The sequence below is a fragment of the Physeter macrocephalus genome, chromosome 13 (genome assembly GCF_002837175.3).
Source record: "Physeter macrocephalus isolate SW-GA chromosome 13, ASM283717v5, whole genome shotgun sequence".
Classification (NCBI taxonomy): Eukaryota; Metazoa; Chordata; class Mammalia; order Artiodactyla; family Physeteridae; genus Physeter; species Physeter macrocephalus.
The window spans coordinates 17,405,505-17,430,543 of NC_041226.1; the positions used below are offsets into that span (position 1 = coordinate 17,405,505).

General features: G+C 40.9%; 1 protein-coding gene across 8 annotated transcripts in view; it reads right to left on the reverse strand.

The window, feature by feature from the left end:
* Positions 1–25,039, reverse strand: part of RNASEH2B (ribonuclease H2 subunit B) — an 83,109-nt gene that overhangs the window by 25,009 nt on the left and 33,061 nt on the right. For all 8 annotated transcript variants that reach the window (XM_028497393.2, XM_024125926.3, XM_024125929.3 and 5 more), the window contains 5 exons: positions 24,430–24,544; positions 13,811–13,875; positions 12,077–12,182; positions 9,598–9,679; positions 8,205–8,247 (listed from right to left, as the gene is read on the reverse strand). In XM_028497393.2, coding sequence (XP_028353194.1) covers positions 8,205–8,247; positions 9,598–9,679; positions 12,077–12,182; positions 13,811–13,875; positions 24,430–24,544 — 411 coding nt within the window. The remainder of the gene's footprint in view (positions 1–8,204; positions 8,248–9,597; positions 9,680–12,076; positions 12,183–13,810; positions 13,876–24,429; positions 24,545–25,039) is intronic.

Below are 25,039 nucleotides of genomic sequence, written 5' to 3' on the forward strand. Positions count from 1 at the left end.
CCAGCAATCCCACTACTGGGCATATACCCAGAGAAAACCATAATTCAAAAAGACACATGCACCCCAATGTTCATTGCAGCACTATTTACAATAGCCAGGTCATGGAAGCAACCTAAATGCCCATCGACAGACGAATGGATAAAGAAGTTGTGGTACATATATTCAATGGAATATTACTCAGCCATAAAAAGGAACGAAATTGAGTCATTTGTTGAGACGTGGATGGATCTATAGACTGTCATACAGAGTGAAGGAAGTCAGAAAGAGAAAAACAAATATCGTACATTAACACATGTAGGTGGAACCTAGAAAAATGGTACAGATGAACCAGTTTGCAGGGCAGAAGTTAAGACACAGATGTAGATAACCAACGTATGGACACCAAGCGGGGAAAACCGCGGGGTGGGGGTGGGGATCGTGGTGTGCTGAATTGGGTGATTGGGATTGACGTGTATACACTGATGTGTATAAAATTGATGACTAATAAGAACCTGCTGTATAAAAAAATAAATAAAATTAAATTAAAAAATTTTAAAAAAATAAAAAAATAATAGAGACCAGGCTGAGGAAGAAAGGAAGAAACAGCGTGACTGGAGAAGGGCCCATCAGCAAGCCAAGATTCTGGCAGCCATTATGGCAGGACCTAACCCACCTCCTGGTCACCCCAAAGGTACTTCCAGAAGGCTCCACCAGGTAAAGGAGCCTGTTTTAGCTGTGGGAGCCCCAAAGACTGGAGCAAGGAATGCCCAGGAAATAGGTCCCAGCCTCTACCCAAGATGCCATGCCCACTCTGTAAGAAGATGGGTCACTGGAGCAGGGAAGGGCCCTCAGCTCCAAAGGGAGCAGGGAAATTCCCCCTTGCCAGTCATGTCAGTGGTTGATTGATGAGACCTGGGACCTCCCAAGGCTCCTGAGAAGACAGTCATCATCACAAGGGAGCAACCATGGGTGACCACTGACGTGGCAGGTAAGCTTGTCCAGTTTCCAGTGGACAAAGAAGCCACTTACTCTGTCCTGACTTCTCACGCTGGGCCTCTTGCCCCTGAAACTTGCTGTATCATTGGGGTAGAAGGTAGGTCAAAGCTGAAACTTTTCACCACCCCTTTATTTTGCACCTGGGGAAAGACCCTTATAACTTACAAGTTTCTTGTCATGCTTGAATGCCCTAGCCCATTATTGGGAAGAGACTTTCTTTCAGCCTTGGGGGCAACTTTTACTCTCCCTGAAAACCAAAACCAAGGCCTATTTTTGGCTGGACTATGCATTATACAAGACATGGACAGTCCAGCCCATAATATTTCCCCAGAAATTGAAAAACTTACAGATCCACAGGTCTGGGAATCAGGGAATCCCAGGACGGGCAAAATTTGCCACTCCTTAAAAATCACCTTTTAAAGGAGGCTAATATCTTCCCTTCCAGGTGTCCGTACCCTATAAAACCAGAGGCTCGACAAGGACTCAAACCCCAGATCTCAAAATTCATCAAACGTGGGCCTTTGGTATCATGCCCGTCTCCTTGTAATGCTCCAATCCTACCTATCCTCAAACCAAATGGGGACTATAGAGTGGTCCAAGATCTGCAAATCATAAATGAAGCTATGATTCCTCTCCATCTGACTGTTCCCAATCCATACACAATCCTTACTCAGACCCCAGAGGACACAGCATGGTTTATAGTCCTTGATCTTAAAGATGCCTTCTTCTGTATACCTGTTCACTCTGATTCCCAATACCTTTTTACCTTTGAATGGACTGATCCAGACGCCAATATGACCCAACAATATACCTGGACTGTCCTTCCCGAGGGATTCTGGGACAGACCACACCTGTTTGGCAACGCCCTAGCAAAGGAACTTAAGGAACTTACATGAGAGATGCGGGCATTATTACACTATGTAAATGACCTCCTTATTTTCAGCCCCTCAGAGGAAGCCTCAGACCAAAACACTGTACAGGCCCTCAGTTTCCTGGGCTCGGGGTAAAAGGTACCCCGAGCCCAAATCTCCTCTCACAGAGTCACCTACGCGGGACGTGCTGTGTTCTAAGCCCGGGAAAGCGTCCCCTTATGACCCGGCGTGAGGAGGCAGTCCTCCACTGACAGCCACCACACACAAAGAGACAGCTCAGAACCTTCTTAGGGATGGCTGGATTTTGAAGGATTTGGATCCCTGGGTTTGGTCTCCTGGCAAAGCCATTATATGAGGCCTTGAAGGGACTAGACACAGAACTTGTAGACTGGATGGGCAACTCACAAAGAGCATTTGATCAGATGAGGACCGTCGTGACTAGCACCCCAGCCCTAGGGATCCCAGATCTAAAGAAGCCCTTTGCTCTGTTTACCTCAGAAAAACAGGGAATAGCCCTGGGAATCCTCACCCAAAAGGTGGGACCAATCACATGGTCGGTGGCATATCTCTCCAGGCAATTGGACCCAGTGGCCTTGGGACGTGTCTGAGAGCTGTAGTGGCCACAGCCCTGCTAACTGAAGAGGCCACAAAACTCACCATGGGCCAACCCCCTAGAGGTATTGACGCCACACTCGATACAGGGAATACCAGAAATGAAGGGACACCAATGGCTGACTGGAGGTCCTGTCACAAAATATGATGCCCTCCTTCTTAACTCTCCTGAAGTGACCTTTAAGGTATGTCAGACCCTAAATCCAGCCACCCTTATACCAAGAGAAAGCCCAGAGGAATTACCTCATTCTTGCACTGAGACCATCGAACCGGTGTAGAGCTGACCTTAGGGACCAGCCTCTCGATGACCCTGAAGCTGTCTGGTTTACTGATCGAAGTAGCTATATATAAGACAGCGTCCAGAAGGCAGGGTATGCCATAGTAGATCTACGTAAGATCACAGAAGCTGGTGTCCTGCCACCTCAAATCTCAGCACAAAAAGCCGAGCTTATAGTTCTGGCTCAAGCTCTCAGGCTAGGAGGAGACAAGAGGATCAATATCTACAGCGATTCTAAGTATGTATTTTTTGGTGTTACATGCATATGCTGCCATTTGGAAGCACAGAGGACCCCTAACTGCATGGGATTCCCCCGTCCAGCACTGCCAGGAGCTCTCAGAACTCGCAGAGGCAATACAAGACTCTAAGGGGGTGGCAGTTATTCACTGCCAGGGACATCAGAAAGGAAACTCAGACACAGTAAAAGGAAACAGCCTGGCAAAGAGTGTAGTTCTTGTAAAACCCCTTTCACTTGGGCTGACTTGCTCCCCCAGGTACCAACCTGCAACCCGCTTTTGTCACCTCAGTACACGATCAAGGAAATACAGTGGGCTAGAACTAGGGGATATCAAAAAGGCCCTGACGGCTGGTGGATTAAGGAAAAACAATACTACTGCCCACAGCATTACAGTGGAAATTTTAAAAATCACTCCATGACTCCTCTCATTTGGGAAGGGATGCTTTGATGAACCTGGTAGAGAAAGTCTTCTCTGGAATGGGCCTTTCTAGACTATCCTAGAGGTCATAGGGCCTGTAATATATGACACCATAGTAAGCTGGGGGGAAACTAAGGCCTCCACTTCTCCAGCCCATCCAAAGAAGAGGAATCTATCCAGGTAGGACTGGCCAACAGTCTTTACCCAGATGCCATCCTCCGAGGGGTATAAAAACCTTCTGGTCTTTTTTTTTTTTTTTTTGTGGTATGCGGGCCTCCCTCTGCTGCGGCCTCTCCCGTTGCGGAGCACAGGCTCCGGACGCGCAGGCTCAGCGGCCACGGCTCACGGGCCCAGCCGCTCCGCGGCACGTGGGATCCTCCCAGACCGGGGCGCGAACCCGGTTCCCCTGCATCGGCAGGCGGACGCGCAACCACTGCGCCACCCGGCAAGCCCCCTTCTGGTCTTTATTGACACTTATACTAGATGGGTGGAAGCCTTTCCAACAAGGAAGGACCAAGACAGCTCAGGAAGTACTAAAGGCATTATTAAAGGAAATAATTCCTTGGTTCAGACTTGCATGGTTTTTACAAAGTGATAACAGTCCCTCTTTTATGGCTAGGGTTACCCAACAAAGCTCTAGTGCCCTAGGCATCTGCTACCACCTCCATGCTGCCTGGAGGCCTCAGTCATCGGAGAAGGTGTAAAGGGCAAATCACACTTTAAAAAGAACCCTGGCTAAACTCTGTCAAGAGACATCAGAACCTTGGACAAAACTTTTACCCATAGCCCTCCTGAGAATCAGGGTGGCACCTAAAACGAGGCAAAGGCTCAGTCCCCTTTGAAATGACTGATAGTAGGCCCTTTCTACCTTCAGATATTTTGGTGGACACTGACACCAGTGAGCTCACTAAGTAACTGATTAATCTGGGACAAGTCCAAAGGGCAATTTCAGAATCTGGAAATCAGATTTTACCAGCCCCAGCCAAGAACCTGACCCCATTCAGGTTCAGCCAGGAGATTTTGCCTCCTAAACACATGGAGAGAAGGGTCCCCCTCTGAACAATTACTACCCAAGGGGAAGGGGCCTTATCAGGTCCTTCTCAGCACTCCTATTGTAGTGAAAGTATGGGGAATCACTAGTGGGGTGCACATTTCTAGAATCAAACCTACCCCTCCCCCTGAGTCTTCAGAGGACACAGAGGATCTTGGACGGCCAGAAGAGTCCAATGGTTGAGTGAACCTCTTCAAGACCTGAAATTGTTATTTAAGAAGGACAAAGAAACTTCACAAATTCAAGGCTGAGAACCCACAGTCACTGTTTTCCTTTTGCCTCCTGTTACCCCAGTCCACCCACAAATTAACTAATATGCTCTGGTGGATATGGATGCTTATTACCCTCCTCTCTTTCCCTTTTACTCTCATTATCCTTTGTGAGTGCCGCCGTGGTTCAGCACCTATACCCGAGGGGGCTCTGTTCAGTCCATGCTGGGTTCAAAAGGATTGTTTACGTTTGGCTCGCCTCCGCCATCATGAAGTCATTATTCAGCCTAACCTTGCTCTCCCTCTTTTGGGTGTCCACACCAGGGAAATGGGAATTTAATGCAATAGTAAATCTCTCAAGAATTGCAGCCCACGGAGAGAATCTATCCCGGCGCTGGATCTGTCATCCCCACCCTCAGAGTGACACGTACGGAGATTAAAGGGATTACACTTTATGCCCAAGAATGACAAACTCACTCTCACCCTGCTCAACGGTTCTGCTAAACCTATCCCTCTTGAAGTTCATATCCCGTCCCTAATGCAGCTTCCACGCTTGGATCTCACCCCTCACATTAATATTTCTAACCAATACCAAGTACTCATTCTCAAGTGCAATGAGACTAGCCAGTCTTGCTGCCCCTGCCCCCAGTGACCAGTGGAAGAGGGAGGGAAAACGCCAGTTGTCCGGCGTTTACCATATGGCCCTCCTAAGGCCTACAGAAAAGTCCCCACACCTCACGAGCCCTCTCGGAACGGTGGCCTCTGTCCTCAAGCTGTGTGGGTACACCCTCTTGGGCAAACCACTTACAGGAAGGGCTCAGCTCCTCAGAAGTGCGCCAGGCATGCACTCCCCCAGACGCCTGTCCCTCTGCGGCCTGAACATAAACCAGCTGCCTTCTCAGGACGACCCCAGCTCTCCTTCCCCGCCCCAGGATTGGCTGTGGCCTTTCCTTGGATAGATAATGCCCCGCTTGCGGGACAGTGCACGCTAGGACAGCTAAGTAATCAGATGAACCTAGCTGTGACCATCCATAGTATCCGCCACTCCTGAAATAAGAGGCTGATGGGCCTCATCCTGGCAGAAACTGGAGCAGCTGTTGTTTGGTGGCCCCATGGGTGGCTTTGCCTACCTTGAGGCAATGCTTTGTAACCTGTCGGATATTCTATCTCCTCTGGCCAGGACCATGGGGGATCCCCCCTTTACTTCCCAGCAAGTGTAGTGATGGATAACAGACTGGCCCCGGACTTTCTGCTCGCTGAACGGGGAGGGGTATGTGCAGTAATCAAAAAAATGTGCTGCACCTACATCAACACCACTGGCCAGGTGGAAGAAGGTATCCAAAAGATACAGGAACGGGCCCAATGGCTACACACTTTTGGAAAGGGTAACAACCCCAATGCCAGCTCCACATGGACTGCAGTCAGAGGGGTATTACCAAACATGACCTGGTTCCTACCCCTGCTTGGACCCCTGATTGCAATAATATTTTTGCTGATTTGGGGCCCCTGCCTTTTTCATCTCCTGTTTGTTAAGTCTGTTTCTTCAGGTTACAACAGTGTCACCTACAGATGATGGTATGCCAGGGATTTCAACCCATCCTGCACGAAGATGGGGACCATCAACATCCACTGGACAGGGCTGCAGCCTCCTCCTACTCCCCACTCTCTATCTCTGCCACTGTAAATGACCCTGACGCCTCCTGTCTCTGACAGAGAGCAAGGTGACCTGGACCCCGCTGGTAGGGACAATGCCCCTGCTCAGCTTGAAGCAGCTACAGAAGACGGACCACCGACCCTTTGACCCTTGAAAGATTTTAAGGGTCCAGACTCCTCGAGGGGGGAAACGTTAGAGCAGGCAGTTAGCCAGACACGAGCAGAGGAGGGAGGCACAGGTCATGTGACAGGAGACCATAATGCATCTTGCAGTGACAGGGGTTCTAGGGGCAAACACAGAAAAGCGGGGACCTCCGGCTGACAGGAGACCATATATCTTGTGAAGACAACGGTCCTGGAGGCAAACAAAGAAAGGCAGGAACCTCCTGGTCGGATGTAACCTTTTGCTCATCAGGCCCTCATTACAGTAGAATTAGCATTGCAACCAGAGCAGTACCCATCATGCACCGGCACCATGACAGAGCTGAGCAAAACCAAATACGGACAGAAACTCCCCCTCCTCTCGGGAAGGTGGACCTGGGATGACAACCAGGAAACTACCCCCCAAACCCCTCCCTTCTTGATGAATATTCCGCCCAATCATTTTCACACCCTGTATAAACCAGCTTGCCGAAAGGAACTCACTGCTGCTCACCTGAGCCTGCCTGCACTCCCTTCCTGAGGGTGTACAGTCACTCAATAAACCCTTTCCTTACTTGGCCTCTCAGTCTCAGCTCTGAATTCTTTCTGCCAAAAAAACAAGAACCTACCCTCCAGCAACAGTATCAAAGGCTAAAACCTTCAAGTATAGGTTTTGTTCCATTTATGAATGATCTCTATGTTACTAAGGAAGACAGATATTTGGGAGAAAGAAATATGCTTAGCTTGTGGAGGGAGAGAAATAAGAAAGAAACAAATGCACCTGTCCTCTTAGTTAGAGCAAGACAACTATATCTATGTCCTCTGGTGCTGTTGTCAGAGGTTCACTACTGGACTGGAAGAAATGTGGGTCTGACCTAGAATAACTTTACATCTTACACCAACTGACTTCCTCCAGTACTATTCTTCCAGAGAGGAAAAGATGAACCTCCTTGGGCAATTTGCTGAAAAAGGTCCACAACTAACACTGATGCACTTTAAATTTTATGTCCTTTTCTTAAAGTCAAAGTAATGAATGTTTTTAGAGCCATGACCACCTTCAGAAAAAGCAAAGTTGTTTAACACCCACTCTACATTCATTTGCAAGGCACTCATTACTCATCTGGCAGGAGAATGACCTCACTGACAAGCTGTTGCATGTGTTTACTTCCCTGTGTCTGAGCAGCGCTCACTGGTCTGCGATCACGCCTGGACTTTGGGATGCTACTCTTTGCTCTCAGGTGTGGTTTATAGCTGGCTTCTCTACTCCCTGTATCTGGGAGACAAACCTAGGCCATAGCCCACAGTGCAGAGGAGCTGTGGGTGGCAGTTTGAGAACATCTGGAAGGGGAAAGGTTTTCCACTGATAGCTTCTCTGTGTTGCAAAAATCATGCTCTATGTGCCTTTGTGCCCATGACAATTATATTTGGCAAAAGGAGTTTTAGTTATAGAGTATTCCTGGTGATTAATAAAGTTAATTACAGGATCTAGCTCACTCAAGAAGACTTAATTTTAATTATACCTCTTTAATATTTTGACATAGGTATCCAGCTAAAATCAACGCTTTGATTTTCATAGCACTTTATTTATCATTCACGTAAAAGCCACAGAAATAAAAATACTGATGGAGAGCCCAGTATAATCTTTATTCTGCATAAGGTGAATGAAGTATGTTTTAAAATATACTAAACTAAATTTATGTGGCAAAAGTATAATATTTTTCTAAGTCCTCCAAAGATAGCTTAGTCACAGCTTCTTACCTTTGATGGAGGGTTTGGCACTGAAGCTGGAGGTTCTGGAAGCCTGAGGAGTGAAAAATAAAAATCAGAGTCATGGTTTTTCATAGACAAGCAAACAGAAAAACTGGGCCAACTTCAGACTTAGTAAGTCCTACTTTCATCTAGTAGTTTCACCTCCATATATCTTAATGTTCAGTCACCTCAGTGGAAAGAGTGAAATTTCTCTAAGTGAATAAATGTTCATTTGCCTCCTTAATTCTAAGTACTGGAATTGTCTGAGCTAAAAAACAAAATGAGAAGTCATTTGCTGAATGGAATTGCTTTTCTTTAGCCTCTAAAAATTTGCATTTTGGTACTGTATTTTTTCATCATAAATGATGAATCTAGAATATATATTAAAGTGAAAATTATTTTAACTGTTGACAAAAAGTCATACAAACTTTACTTTTCTTCTATTAAAGTTTAATTGACATATCTTTCTCTTCAAGTCTTTAACCAAAACTTAAAAATTTCAGCAGTAAAGAATATAAAAAAATAATGGAATACAAAGACATAAGGTCTCTAACAAGATAAGCAGGTACAAAGAAATCCAGGAAAATATTAAACAGAAGGATATGTTTATCAATTCAAAGCAGGCTTTCAACATACTATATTACTATACTACAGAAACCAGTATCTACTAATTGTTTTTTTAAAGTAGGACCTAAAATGCAATTTGCTAAAAACAGCAACTGTATCTATTAAAAAGTCATCTTATATTCATGTATCAGAGGAAAAAATTATTATAAGAATCAGGAAAGGCTATTAAATCATCACACACATGAAATCTGAGCAACAGTTGCTAAAATACAGAAAATAAACATTTTTTTCAGCCTAAGATAAAGTCTTTATATTTTATTAAAGATCATTATGAAGGAAGGAACACAAATCAAGTCATTCTCAAACCCTTCTTCCCCCTCAAAGACACAGATTGTGTCATTCTTCACTGAGTTGCAAGTGTTGGGCATAATAAAAATACTTAGTGAACATCTAATGATAATAAAAATGGTACAAAACCTTTAAATATAATTTTCAAAAATATTCTATTCTGCCATCTACTCTTTCCTTCCCAGTAACCAAATTAGTTAAGTCTGGCTGGGGTTAAAATTTTAACACAGTTTACCCTCTAATATCAAAAAAACCTATAACTCCAATCCTAACACTCAGGGGTTCCTACAACTAGTATCCATTAAATCAGTTTGTTCCAATCAAAAAACTATCTATTAAAAATCACCTCCAAATCATACAGTCTATGACATAACTCAAGAATAACCTCTTATCAGAAAAAGTGATATAAGCCATAAAGAAACCCTATTTCTTGGAAACCAAGAAGCACAATTATGCTTAATTATGACTAAAGCTGAACCATACTTACTTTAAATATTTAGATAAGTCATCACTTAATTCTTTAGGGATGTACTCAGATATCAGACCATGGGCATAACGAATATAATCCTCTGAAGGAAACAGAATGGAGAATGAAAAAAAAAATTAGTAATAATTATGGTAGTTTTACAGTCAAATTGACCAGAGTTCAAATTCTGCCACTGTCTGGCCTAAGAGAGTCACTTAAGCTTTTTTTGGTGAAACGGGGATGCTCATATCTACCTGTCACAGTAGTGGGGTAATCTGATGGATGGATATGTAGGATGATATCAAAGATATGATGAGATAATCAAGCACAATACAGTAGATGCCCACTAAATAACAGGTAAAAACTCAGGGTTCCTTTCTTAGCTGAGGCCCTTGAATACAAATAAAGTTCAAAAATTAGATGTAACAATATGAAATATTCATGTCTTTTTAAAAGACTAATCTTTTCTAGGTCTGTTTCAATATAAAATAAATCTAATTATTGAACAGCAAATGAATATGCTCATCCAAGAGAAATAATACATGATATGTCTCTATTAAGTACTTGCTTTATAGAGTCCTGAATGTTATATATACCCCCAAACTAATAAAATGCCTTAAAAAATAGAAAAAACAAAACTCAGCAGAAAGTATAATCATTACTTCTAAAGCATTTGGATTCTCAGTACTAAAATGAAACTCTGGTATCAATTAAATACAGAACATAAGAGAAAATCTGTTTTAAAGCTCTGTTCCTTAATTCAGTATTTTTTGTAGACTCCTAGGGGATAATCAAACTTAATAGATGGGATAATCACAAGCGGATATATAAACTACCAAAAGCAATATCCCAGGTTTGTTGCTGGGATATTCATTTTCTTCTTTTTTTCCTTTCTCTTCTACCTTCAACGTTAGGATAACAATTTGCCTCAGTATTACTTAGAAAGTGACTGCTGCCTGGTCCACCTGATCTCAAAAAGTCTTCAGTAAGAGATTTTCACGGCCAGCACAGAACTGAAAGTTATCACCGGACCCTTCTTAAAATATGCTCATGGTTCTGAGTTAGTAATTTTCTAATGAGTCATGAATAGACAAAGATAGTTATTTTAAGAAAGCCAATATATCATCTGTTTGCTTCTTCTGGTAGCATATCAAGCTAAAGATCTAAAAAAGGAAAGAATGTAAAGAGTATAAAGCTTACTTTATGGCTGGGAACCTAAATGACCATATAGCCAAGCCCAGACTCATATTTAGAGATTGGTACAAACACTGGCCTCAGAGCAGAAGACCTGGCCTGCTAGCTAGGATGGGTGACCTTGAATAAGTCATCTACTTCTCTAAGACCACAGTTTTTCATTTTTAAAATGAGAAGATCTGTCTAAATAACCTCTAACACCCCTTCTCCTACTGTAACAAAAATCTATGGTTTTATCCATCCATCCATCCATCCATCCATGCATCTGTCTATCTGTCTGGCCATTTGACTCAGTCCCTTCTCTTCTTTTGTTAAAGCCAATCAAAGACACTGATAGCTGGTAAACTCAGATGTCAAGGGCAAGCCTACCACTCCCAGAATGGCAGGGGCCAGCTATTATCCATATGTACAACGTATTGTAAGGTGGATTTCTGCGAGTCAAAGATTGTCTGAATTACCAACAGGCCACCGTTCCTAGTTCTTTTTTTTTTTTAATGATGAAACTCTGACGTTTTGGAGTTGTATACTAGAACAGGGGAACACTGAATTGGAGCTTAAAGTCAGAATAATGTCTGTCCTACCATTTCAGAAAGTTAATTGTATTAGATAGCTGTTTTTATTCAACTACACATATAAAAATAAATGGACACTATACTGTAAAAAAGCAAAAAATTTACCTTAATAACCTAAAAGAAAAAATTGCCAATTGAATAAAGTTTCATCTAAAATCAAAATATTGAGACCTACAGTAGGACCTATGCTTCTTGAGAGTAAGATGCAAACAGATACAGCTCATTGAGAATCCTTGTGCCACACGAACAGTACAACAAAAAGGTTATGAGTGTGGGCTTAAGAGTCAGGCAAGCTCCATTAGTAGCTCAGCTCTACCATTTACTAGCTGTGTGACTTTGGACACAGCCTCAGGACTCTCACTGTAAAATGAGACTTAGATGGAGGGTCAGATGGGCTAATGTGTGCACACTGGCAGCTTAGTAAAAGGCTTGGCTCACAACACACCCTCAATAAATGATAGCCAGGGTTGTTAGGGCTGTTATTACTGTTAGCGCAAAATATATATTTCTTGAATGAATGATTTACGTATCAATTAGTGAAAGAAGTGAACTACGGCAGAAATAATACTTGGTTCTGAAATAAAATGCACACCTGCCACAAGATCTATGAGAACACATTGGCAAGAACGTGAAGCTTCTGAGACATTAAGATTTTAAAATCATAAGACTGGCATTTACTCCGGTCAGCAACTTACTCCAGACAAAAATAATTTCTGATGAAATGATTTACTTACCTTCCTTGTCACTGGAAAGCGGGTCACCAGAGAAAAATGCAGTAGACTGTACCCGGGCACCGACATTTACATTATTGGTTTTTAACGCTGCCATAGTCTGATTAACCTATGAAATAACCAAAAGGGGACTATCAGGGTATTTTCAGCTAACTTTAGAAACCCCATGACTTTCCAGACAGTCCTCAATCCAGTTAAGATCCAGGAAGAAGTAGTTGAGGACCTAGAAATACCTTCACCAGATATCACAAGATGAGAGATAGCTGCACATTTGAAGAAAGGTGAAGGGTAGTGACGGCACTACGGGATGAGCTCAGTACATGGACTCCCTAAGGCCTACACAATATGAGAGCACTGACTCTGGAGGCAGGCTGCTTGGGTTTGCTCTGTGACCATGGGCTAGTTACTTAACCTCTCTGTGCCTCTATCTATGCGAGGGGGATAAAGATAGTACCTATCTCATAGTACTGTTGTGAGGATTAAACGAGTTAATGTATGTTAAGCTCGTAGTACAGAACATGGCACAAAGCTTATATGTAATGATTTTCTAAATAGAATAAATAATATAAATTTTTCACTTCCTAGGAATTTAGGAAAGGAAGCACAATCAATAAACATAAACCTCACTTTGCTATTTCGTGTCATTATCATTTGCTAAGAGCAAAAACAAAATGCCAAGTTTCTGCTCAGTACTTCTCATTCTTCACCTACACAGAATTCTACTAATGCAAATACTACTTACCATTAAAGCAAATGAAAAGTGAAACATGGGTACTTTTCAAATCTTTTCACCACTCTGTATATAAGAACCTGATTAATTCTGCAAGGTTCATTTCCATGTTCCCAAGTTCCCAATGTGCTCAGTAACATGATATTACAAACATGCTTTTCACATACAAGATAGAAGAGAATCTTAGGAATCAGTACTAGAACTGGTATCCACTGAACTTACAAAAACTTTGTCATCCATAGATCTGGTCTGGAGAGATTCTTTATCACGGTGAAAGTATGCAATATCCTTAGACCAGTAGCTTTTTTGTTTTTTTCTTTACTATACCCATAATAAGAAATACACAGCAACCCAATACCCCAAAACACATATAAATATGTTTCATACAGTCATACTTAATACTTGCCCATACTCTGTGCTATCTTTTAATACATCCTATCCTATTCTATTCCATTCCATTCCATTCCAAGAGAAATACTGATTGTGATCCAATAAATCGATTGGAAAAACACTGCCCAAGACCTCATATTAGGTCTAATTCTTAGGATCACTAAGATACAGGGTTTGCCTGGAAGATGACCCCTCTTCAACATCCAGACACTAAGCCTGAATCCCATCTGCCTGGTCCCCTGTGGGTCATGTGTGAGCAACGTCGACCTCTGAGACACCTATAGGACTGAGAGCATCAAGTGCACGTAGCCCTGGTATTACCTGGCTTGAAAGACTCAAGTCTACACCAACAAATAGCAAGAACTTCTTCATTCACTGGCGAGGACCACAGGGAAATGGGGATGCAGGTCAAAGGAACCCATCAAGCTAGAAAAATACATGAATTAGGGAGAATGAAAAGCCAAAGATTCTTCTCCCACTTGGAGGTCTTTGTACAGCTTCTCTCTTGTAGTTGGATGTTCAAGATGGTCTTTGGGGTCAGGCTTACTACTTTCTCTAAATATGTTTAAAAAGGATCATTAAACTTTCTGCCACAAGGCATTGGAGAGGTACCGTACCTTTTTTTCCAGCCATTTTAATGTCTTCTCTTTGCTGTACTTGTAATATTTCTTCTTGTCTATTTCTGGATTAAATTAAAAGAAAAAAAAAGACAGTGCAGTGGATTAAACAAAAAATAAACTCGTAAGTTTATATCGTATACAAGATAACAGTTTTAAAATATTTCAGGGAATTCCCTGTTAGTCCAGTGGTTAGGACTCTGCTTTTACTGCGAGGACGTGGGTTCAATCTCTAGTTGGTGAACTAAGGTCCCACAAGCCGTGAGGCGTGGTCAAAAAAAATAAAATAAAATATTTCCTAATATTTTATACTTTTGAAAAACTCAATTTATAACCCTGGGAGCATACTTGAGACATTAAAAAAAAAATCCCTAAACAGAATTGGGATGCCTCAGATCTCAACCAACTATTAAATGAGTGGGAATTTAAGAAAATTATCAAATTATACAAACTGTTCTTATCACAAGGAGAAATTATTTTTCTGTTCTTTTTATTGTATCTATACAAGATGGTGGATGTTAACTAAATCTACTGATAGTCATTTCAAAATATATGTAAATCAAACCATCATTCTGTACAACTTAAACCTACACAGCGATATATGTCAATTATTTCTCAATAGAACTGAAAACAATTCTACCAATAAATCTGGAGGAAAGGTAATTTTTTAATTGAAGTATAACTGATATACAATATCATATTAAGTTTCAGGTGTAGTGATTTGATATTTATACACATTCTGAAATGGTCACCACAATAAATCTAGTCATCGTCTCAAAAGGTAATTTTTAAAACTCAGCAAATTAACATACCGAGCAATCTTAATTTTTCTGAATAATTTTAAGCTCACCTCAATGTTTTCAATGAAAGACTCCTTTTCTAAAATAAAAACGGAAACCCCAAGAAAGAAAATTGAAGCTAAATGCAGGTGCCTATGAAGTTCATTGCATACATTCAGGAAAAGAATCTTGTTAACTATTTAGTGCTGCTCTGGTGGGATTAGTGGAGAAAGAAGAAAAGATATATCTGTCTTTTAATGTATTAGCAATATAGCCATAGCTATTTCAGGGGAATTTAGATTTATGATAGGCTCAATCTGGCCCTTTATGGGGATAAAAGTTTCATCTCATATAAATTATACTTCCTCTCCTCACAATCCAGCTAGCTTTATGTAATCTAATGGCTTAATGTCATACATGGTATATGATATTAAGTCGTTATTTCCTTGGTAACACTTCATTCACGGGGTTTCTTGCTTTCTGTGCAGTCAGAAGACGCAGCTCTTCCACTCCGGCCTCGAGCCTCCATGCAGGAGTTACCTTCGTGACAACTGGAATTCCCACAGCCAGATGCAAACTCGCCACATGTGACTCTGCTAGAATTACATAGAATGACGCTTTCTCTTTCCTCATGATCATGGTGGGAAACGGAAACTGCTTGGTCAGGGGTGGTTTTCAGCAATCTGTTAAACTGCTTGAAGTTTCACTGAACGGTTGGTATGGGGAAGGGCTGGCCTGAGCTCTTGCACGTTTCCTCCCCATTTCAGCCTGTGGTCGTCAACACCGTGGGCAATAGGAGCTGGATGGAGTGGGTGCTGGACCTTTGCACCCATCTCCTCAGGACGCGTCACTGGAATGATGAAAATGAGGCACCATTGCAAACGGCATTGCCAGAAGTTTGAGAATTCCAAGGCGCAATGCTTGCTCTCCTGGAGCCAGGACTGCTTGGCAAACAGCGTGCTGTGGAACCAAGGCAGATGCGGCTAGACTCAGCCTCCCTGGAGGTGATATAATATTTCTTTGTACAAAAATAGGGGGAATTCTAAGAGCATACAGCAATCACTTAGTACACGTACGCTGCCGAATGAGTCTCAGACGTCCTGGTCATTGCCTGAGACAATCTCAATAGAGGCTCAGGGGTCAGGTCTCTCCCAGGAATCCCACCTAGACTGACACACACTTGTCTCTTGCCTCTACCTCCAAATTTCCTGAAAGGACCTTCTACAATCTGCCATAGCTTTCCTCCCTCTCGTTCACTCTCTGCGCCCCTTGCAGGCCCCTTCTTTCCCTCTGGAAATGCTGGTTCAGAAGAAGTGGAGACCAGGCTATGAGCCGTACTGCTGGGGCTCCTACACTCCCAGCGCACGATGTCATCTCAGGAAGTCACCTATTGAATGACGTGATGGCACAACATCTGGCACACAGCAAATACTTAGTACTAGTTACGAAAAAATTAAATTATAACTTGTTAATGATAATAACATCAGAATCTAATGTAGAGTCAGGCCTGTGCTAAGTTCTTCATACACAGTTTCTCATTGAATGCTCAGAATGAATCTCAGGTAAAAACTAGTATTTGTCCCCGTATTAAAAAATTAGGTTTGAGTGAAGTTAAATAAATTGTCCAAAGTCACTGAGCTGGTAAACAGGAGCGCTGGATTCCTTCCCAACCTGACTTCAAAGCTGTGCATCTGGTGTTCATTTTACTGAGATCAATTAGTCCTCACCCCCCTCAGTACTTCCGACCCTATTCCTTATGGGAAAAGACTCTCCACCATGGTCCTATACAACCTTTCTCTTGGTCGTACTGCATCTCTAATGGCTTTTCCTCTGACTCTTTTCTGGCTCCACTGCCTCCTCCTTGGACGCCAACTTGTATCTCTCTCTGGGCGTGACTTCATCCTGTCTTAGCAAGACTAAACCCATCCAGGAAGCCCGGAGCCCCGAGCTGAGGCTCTGTGTGTCATCTTCCTCCCAAATCACCTTCCTGGTCGCCCAGGCTTGAGTCACTCCTGCCTTGCTTCCCACTGGATTCCGTGGGAGACAGGAAGGAGCCAACATTATCTTGTAGAGAACAACGAGGGAGGAAAAATCAAAACAAACAAACAAAAAAACCCCAAAACAAACTGTGTCTGAAATCAGGAGGCTTAGCTTCTTGTGCTGGATCAGTTCTACTTCATTTTTTTTAAAAAACAACTGTATTTAGGAATAATGTTCATATGATTAACACACCCATTGTCGGTGTGCAATTTGAGGAGTATGGCCAAATGCCTACATACAGTCATGTAACCACCAGCCCAAAAAGCTCCCCTGAGCTTACAGTCAATTCTCTCATCCCTATCCAGACCTCAGGTAACCACTGATCTGCTGATTACAGAATTGTTTTTGCTTTATTCTAGAACATCATAGGGATGGAATCATACAGTAAGTACTTTTTTGTGACCCTCTTCTTTTGCTCAACATGATTTCTGTGAGATTCTTCCATTTTGCTGCAGCTAGCAATAGCTCTTTCCTTTGTATTATGGAATAGTATCCCGTGTATGGATATCCCATGTTTTGTATACCCACTCACCTACTGAAGGGCATTTAGCTTGTTTCTAGTTTTGGGTTATTTTGAAAAAGATGCTCTGAACATTCTTGCACAAATCTTTGTATGGACATATGTCTTCATAAGTCTTGGGCAAATACCTAGGAGTAGAATTACTGAGTCGTAAGAAATTGTCAAGTGGTTCGACCATTTTATGCTTCCACTAGCCAGGCAGGTGAGTTCCCGTTGTTCCATAACTTACCGGTAGTGTCTGTCTGTTTTATTTTAGCAACTCTGGTGGATATCAGTGATATTTCCCTGTGGTTTTAATTTACATTTTTCTGGTGACTAATGATATTGAACATCTTTTCATGTGCCTTATTCATAAATCTTCTTTTGTGAAGTCTGTTCAAACCTTTTGCTGATTTTTCTACAGGGCCGGATACCATCTTATTATTGTGTTAAAAGAGTTCTTTATACATTTATATATATCTTTTATCAGATATGTCATATAAATATTTTATTCCAACTGTGGCTTGTCTTCTTTTTTTTCTTAATAGTATCTTTCAAAGACCAGAAGATATTAATTTTAATGATATGTAATTTATAATTTTTTTGTATGGTTAGTAGTTTTTGTGTCCTATGAAATCTTTGCCAATCCTCAAGGTCACAAAAGTTTTCTTCTATGGCTTCTTCCAGAAATTCAATAGTTTTCATTTTTGCATTTAAATTATTGATCCATTTCAAGTTAATTTTTCTGTATGCCTCTGAGGTGAGAGTTAATTGTTTTTCATATGGATATCCAATTTTTCCAGGTTATTTGTTGAAAAGATTATCCTTTCTCCCACTAAATTATTTTGACACCGCTGGGAAAAAAAAATGAGTGGCTACATAAATGTGGGTCCACTTCTGTTCTATTTGGTTCCATTTATCTATCTATTTAACCTTATACCAATGCCATAATTTCTTTATCACTGTAGCTTTACAGTAAGTCTTGAAATCAGGTTGTGTAAGTTCTCCAACTTTGTTCTTTTTCAAAATTGTTTCGGCTACTGTAGATCCTTTGCACAGTCATACAAATTCTAGAATCAGCTTCTCAATTTCCACCAAAAAAAAAAAGCCTGATAGACATTCCATTAACTCTATAGATTACTTTGGAGAGAATGGACATCTTAATAATATTAAGTCTTCTAATTCATGAAGATGCTATATCTCTCTACTCATTTAATTCTTTAATTTCTCTGCAATGTTTTGTAATGTTCAGTGTACTGGTCTTGCATATTTTACGTTTCGTTTATCCTTACAACTTCATGATTTTTTTATATTATAAATGGTGTGCTTTTATTACACTGTCCAATAGTTCACTGCTAATATACAGAAATAGAATTAATTTTTCTATATTGACCTTATATCCTGAGAACTTATTAGTTCTAGTGATTTTTTTTTTTTTTGGTAAATTCTTTTGAGGTTTTTACATACATGATCATACTGTTTATGAAAAAAAGATAGTTTCACTATTTACTTTCTAATCTGCATAGCTTTTATTTATTTATTTATTGGCATGTGGGATCTTAGTTCCCTGACTAGGGATTGAACCCATGCCCCTGCAGTGGAAGCATGGAGTCTTAACCACTGGACTGCCAGGGAAGTCCCAATTTTTTTCTTATCTTATTGCAACTGCTAGGATTTCCGCCAGCAGGATAAGGAGTTGACATCCTTATCTTGTACCAATCTTAGGGGAAAAGTGTGTTCAGTCTTTTACAATGAAGTATGATATTAGCTTAGGTTTGTCATGGATGTCCTTTACCAGAAGGAGGAAGCTCCTTCATATCTCTAATTTGCTGAGAATTTACATTATGACTGAATTTTGTCAAATTTTTTTTCTGCATCTATTGAGATGATCATAGTTTTTCTTTTGTAATGTATAAATATGGTGAATCATACTGATTGATTTTCTAATGTTCAACCAACTCTGCATTCTTATGATAAACCTCACTTGGTTATAATGTACTATCCTTTTTACATAGTTAATTTGCAAATATTTTTAAAGGATTTTTCCATCTATGATCATAAGGGATACTAGATTAGTTTTCTTTTTGTAATAACTTTGATTTTGGTATTGGGGCCATTCCAGTTTCATAAAATTAGTTGGGAAATATGCCTTCTTCATTTAATTTCTAAAAGAATTTGACTAAGTATCATTATTTCTTTGAGTATTATTTTTTTCTTAAAAGTGTGGTAGAATTCACCAGTGAAGCCAGCTGGGCCTGGAGTTTTTTTCCTAGGACGTTTTTAAATTACAAATTTATTTCTAACTAAACATTCCCCTGGACAAGATGATCACTAAGAAGTATCAAGCTTGAATATCCCAAAATACTATATAAGGATGAAGTGCATAAACTACTGTTTAATTTTAAAATTTACACATTTTGATAAGCAAGGTGGTTTAAAATATTCACGAAGGCCACAGATTACCCACAATTATGAAAAATACCATAACGTGTTCTATTGTGTCCTAAATTTAATATTTGCGAGTTTGTGAGTTAGATGACATATGCACATGCTGGAAAGGTTTCTTTCCCTAATGTGTCTGGTGCCTATAAAACTGGTCTCAAACATCTGGAAAGATTGGGTTTACAAAATAAAGATGGAATAAAAAGGAGTCCACAATTAAATAACATGTTCAGCAATTGGGTAATCAGTTCACAAACTTGAATTTCCCTGATGTATTGTTGAACAAACTGCCTGGAGCATATTTTCACATCTACTTTCTGAATGTTTTCCATAACTGAGAAACTCATATGGTCTCTTTTTTTTTTTCCTGCCTCCTGGGGATAGAAACTTGGCAACTGTGCTTGGGGTATTTTAATCAGGTAAGTTTTCCTGGCTCTTCCTGTTAATCACAATGGACAGCGCAGCACAGCTTTTGCCTGCAATATGAAACAGAGTGTTATACTCAAGATGAAGTTCATAACCCTTTATTAGTCCTTTCCCCTGTCATCTCTCCACTGAATGGGAGCTTTTTTGGCAAGAAGCATGCTGAGCCCCAGAGCTAGCAAACTGAGACACATCGTTTCCTTCACTAATAAAGCAGGCAGTGCTAACTAAGTAAGGTCACCGCCATCATCATTCAGGATGCACACAATTGTGGCTGGGTTTATTCGGCAGGGAGAAGGAAAGGTTCTCAAACCTAGCAGGCTTAACGAGATCTTTAATGCCACAGACTTTTGAGACAGCATCTGGAGTCCAATATCAAAATAGCTGGCTGGGGAATTAGAGCATTTCAGGTTTTTACTCTCTCTGCACAGTGCCTGTGGGGAGGATGGAATTGAAAAAACATCAACTTTCCTCTTTATCTCTGCTCCCTGTCACGGGTTGTACCTGACCACTCTTTAGCAGTCTTCTTTGTTTCTTATTTAAAAAGCCTAGCAATAAAATACAGAGAATGGAACCAAATACTAACTTAAAAATAGACAAAAATCTAAATTCAAACAAGCAGCCAGGACCCAAGGCAATCGCTAAAAGAGGTTGCCTGGAAAACAGAACGCTCACTGCCAGGATGAGAATTGTCTTTTCCTTAAGCTGTAGAAGTTCCCACTGTCTCCTTTCCTGTCTCTCTCTTTGTCTCACAAAGAGAAATTATTAATGGGATATACAAGACTAACAAAAAATTAAGTTTCTATTTTTACATGAGACAACACCTAAAAACTCTAACAGAGTCTCCTGGAAGTGTTACACAGTTGTAAGAAGGAAGAGAAAGAGTTGCCATCAGACAGACATGGGTTCAAATCTTGATTTTACCACTTCAAGTTCTATGATGTTAGTCAATGTGCTTAAACTCTTTGAGCTTCAATTTCCTCATTTGTAAAAATTCAGGTTCTACTAACAATGAAAGGGAATAACTGCAAGAATTCAATAACATACGTAAAACAACAAGCATAGAGATGATGTATAATAATTTGTTAATATATGGTAGACATTTTTATTATTATCTGATTATCCCCATTCTCCTACTTAAACCACTTGACTCTGTATTAATTAATGGACCATCAAACAAATGTGCATTGGTCACTTACTGTATACCTAGTACTTAAACATCAGCAAAGAATTTAAAATTTCTAGTTCACAAGCCTTAATGGTACAAACATTTACTGAGCACTTACTCTACACCCAGCACTCTCTGGGCACTGATTTACTTGTATTATTTCATTTAATTCCTGAAGCATCTCTTTGTGGTAGATAGTGGATATTATTAACTGCAATTCTTAAATAATGTTCATATGCTGGTAATTTAGAGATCTCAACACTCTAAAGGTAAGAGAAGGAAAACTTTATTTTATGATTTAGAACAACCTTGCAGAGTACTAATTATAACATATGGCAGAATATGAGGGATACGCAGAATATGAGGGATACTCTTAACCCTTTAAACTCTTCATCTTACAGATCAAGGATGCTGAAAAGTTTGAATGATTTGCTCAAAATTATGTAGCAAATACATTCTTAATTTTTCTTGTAGGCTATCAAATCCTGTGATCAGATTACCAGATTGTTCCTAAAGAAATTCTTTCCCTGAAAGAGATATGAAGCAAAAATAACAAAACATTAATAACACTGGTTGATTATTGCGGTTGGAGACAAATATTTGTAGCTTTTTCCTGAATTTTTCTGTACCTTTAAATTTTTTGATTAAAAAAACTGCCTCCCTTGCCCATGTGCTTTCATTTTCAAAGAAGTTATATCAGCAACCTTTATACATGCCAGGTTTCTAAAAACCCTACGCCTCAAATTTTTCTTTCTTTCCTTTTTAATGACAGTAAGGCAAAACAAAGTAATTTAGGTTAAATTTCGCAGGTAAAAGATGTATGCAATTCTCTAGAAGTCTTGGCAGTTCCTTCATAATTTAATTCTTCCCCAATGAACTACATTCTGTGAATCTTAAAATAATGGAAGGTTCAAAAACAAAACAAAACAAAAAAAATTTTTTTCTGGCCGTGCTGCGCAGCTTCCGGGATCTTAGTTCCCTGACCAGGGATTGAACCTGCACCCTCGGCAGTGAAAGCACGGAATCCTAACCACTGGACCGGCAGGGAATTCCCCCCAAATTTTTTAAAAGCAAGAAATAATAAGATCTCTAATGCCTCAACCTTCAAAAAGGCCTCTTCATCAAAACAGAAGCAATTCCACATCGCTTGCTTCACCCCTTGACGCAGAACACAAATATGTGAAATATTTTTCTTCATGTCATTTCTGTATACAAGGACAGCATACTAAGACAGACATCATTTTCCACAAAGATCCGAAAAGAAACACACAGTAGCTTGAAGTTTACAATTGGTTATTTAGAGCTGGTCAAACAAGACAAGTATAGGGCATTCACTTTCTATTACAGCACAACTTCCAAAAGTTAGGCAATGTTGAGAAGTGAAAGAGATTAGGACAGGGGTTCAGATAATGATTCAACAGACGGTCAGGGGGTCAGTGAGCAAGGAGGAAGGAATGGAAGTGAGGGAAGCTCCTGCTTTGGAACACAGGCTGTACACTAACAAATGACAATGCTTTAATACTATTTCTGAATTTGGGCTGCTGGGTTTTGGTTTCAGGTAACTGTTCTTATACAGCTATTGGAAGATTTTTGGATAATGAGTTAATCGTGTTGTCAGCTTCCATTAACTTGGCAAAATGAAAATGACTTGTAATTATTCCTCACTGCTTTAGCTTTCAGAAATGGCTATGAGCTACTTCATTTGTCACCCACAAAAAGATTACTGTCTCCTGCCAAGATCAGCACCAGGGAGTGTCATTAATAGGGCTGCTTTGATAAAAAGCTGGGCACCACATACCCCTCAGGCTCAAAACAGAGCTCTGTGTCTGGCCAAGTGTGAATTTAGTAGACCCTTCGAATGTGAAATTCAATGAATGAGGTTTTCCCTTTTTCCACCGCAAGCTTACACTTCTCGGAGTCGCCACTTTCTTGGGCCTAGAAGAACTACCATAGTTGGCCAAACCATCTAGAACCCCCAATAACCGTAACTTATCAGCCTGCTGTTTCGGTTCTCACACTGTGTTTCCGTATTAACTCTGAAACTACTTGGATGATTTTTGGAGACACTGATGCTAAGTCTGAATGCTATTACAAACCTGTCAAAACATATTCACACACTGCCTCACTTCCTCCTCTCAAAATTCAAATGAATGCCTACAACTCATCTCTCTGTCACCCCCAGCCTGCTCCTCCCACCCACGTCCCCTGTCTCCAGGGGGCCATCTCTACCCATCCTGTGGGTCAAGGCACAAACCCAGAAGCCATCCTTGATTCCTCCTTCTCTTGACCATCATCCAGTCAACACACGAGGCTGCTACTTCCTTCTGGTTCCACCTCCTAAGCTCAGGCGACCATCACCTCCCGCCTGGACCACAGCAGCAGCCTCTGGGGACCAGACCTTAGCTTCTCCACACAATAGCACTGCCCTACTTAAAACTTTGCTGACACTCCACTACCATTAGGTCAAGTCCAGACACATATAAGGCCCTTCACCACCTGAACCCTTGCCCAGCACTCTCCCCTGTTCTTTCCTTACTAACCTAAACGCATCACTGAACTTCTTGGATCTTGCTAAGCATGACAAACTTTCCCATACATCCATGCTGCTACTCTGACTTAGCCTCCACTTAGAGGTTATTTCCCACAGGAAAGCAACACAATACCCCCCTACCCGCACTTCCCACCCTGCCCAGGCCAGGTTATAAACCTGTCCTGAGCATCCCCACAAAACCCAGAGTTCACTTCCCGTATTCCCTACTGACATTGCCCTACTTGTCATCTGTCTCCATCAGAGTAGAAGCAAAGTGAGGCAAAGGATAATATTTTATTTATAACTATCCCTAGAGCCTGGCTACAGTGCTCAACATATGCTCCTTAGTAGGTGCTCAATAAATGTTTCTTGAATCAGTAAAGGCATAGATTTTATTCAATTTTACAAATGAGAAACCCGAGGCAGAAAGCAGTTGAGGCACTTACCTAAAGTCACAGCCTAGTTGAAAGAAGAGCTGAGACTAAAGCCTGAGCCTCGTGAATCCTGGCCCTGCAGGAGATAGGCCACCATATTTCACTGGTTCAAATTTCGCAGACTGAACAAGCCAGTGCAATAGAGGATGAATATTGACAAGCGGAAGCGAATCTGAACGACAGCTTCCCCTATGACCCACACAGAATAAGCATCACATTCCACAGGCCTTCAAGCTGCATTCTCAGACAGATGCCCAGCTTTTCTGGCAGCCACAAGCCTGATTTCAAAGGCCGTATGCCATACCTTTCTCCTCTGTCACATGTTGAAGTAACTTCTCAAGTTCAGGAAGTTTCAGCAACAAGATGCAATTCGGAAACATGTCATCCATCACAACTTGATCCAGGGGCTGAAACTTTCCCTGAAAAAAAGACTTTAGTCAGTCAGGATGCAAGTACACCAGTCAACAAACTCATACATTAGAAAAAAGAGACAAAGATATATAACCTCACAGCTGGACCTTTAAACTAAGTTCAAAGTCACTTGTTCCACCTAAGGATTCCCTTAACGGGACAGGCTCCAGAACTGACTCTCAGCTCCCTTTAGGAAGCTCTTGAAGGCACCTGGGTTCCATCAAGTGGCAAGAAATGTTTTAATTTAAATGTTCTCTTTTTCCTTCACATAGTAAGAATAATTCACAGCTTTCCCAAGTTACTGTCTTTAGATTCCTACCTTAATCTATATTCTTCCATGATCACCCAATGTGTTAAATATTTAACTACTTTAAAACAATATTTTACTAATATGTAATGGACTAACCACACAGTCTTGACATAATCATTTCATAATACACTAATGTTTCATTCTTGTTTCCTTTACCATATATACATAAAAAGGTTTTGCAATAAGAAATTTG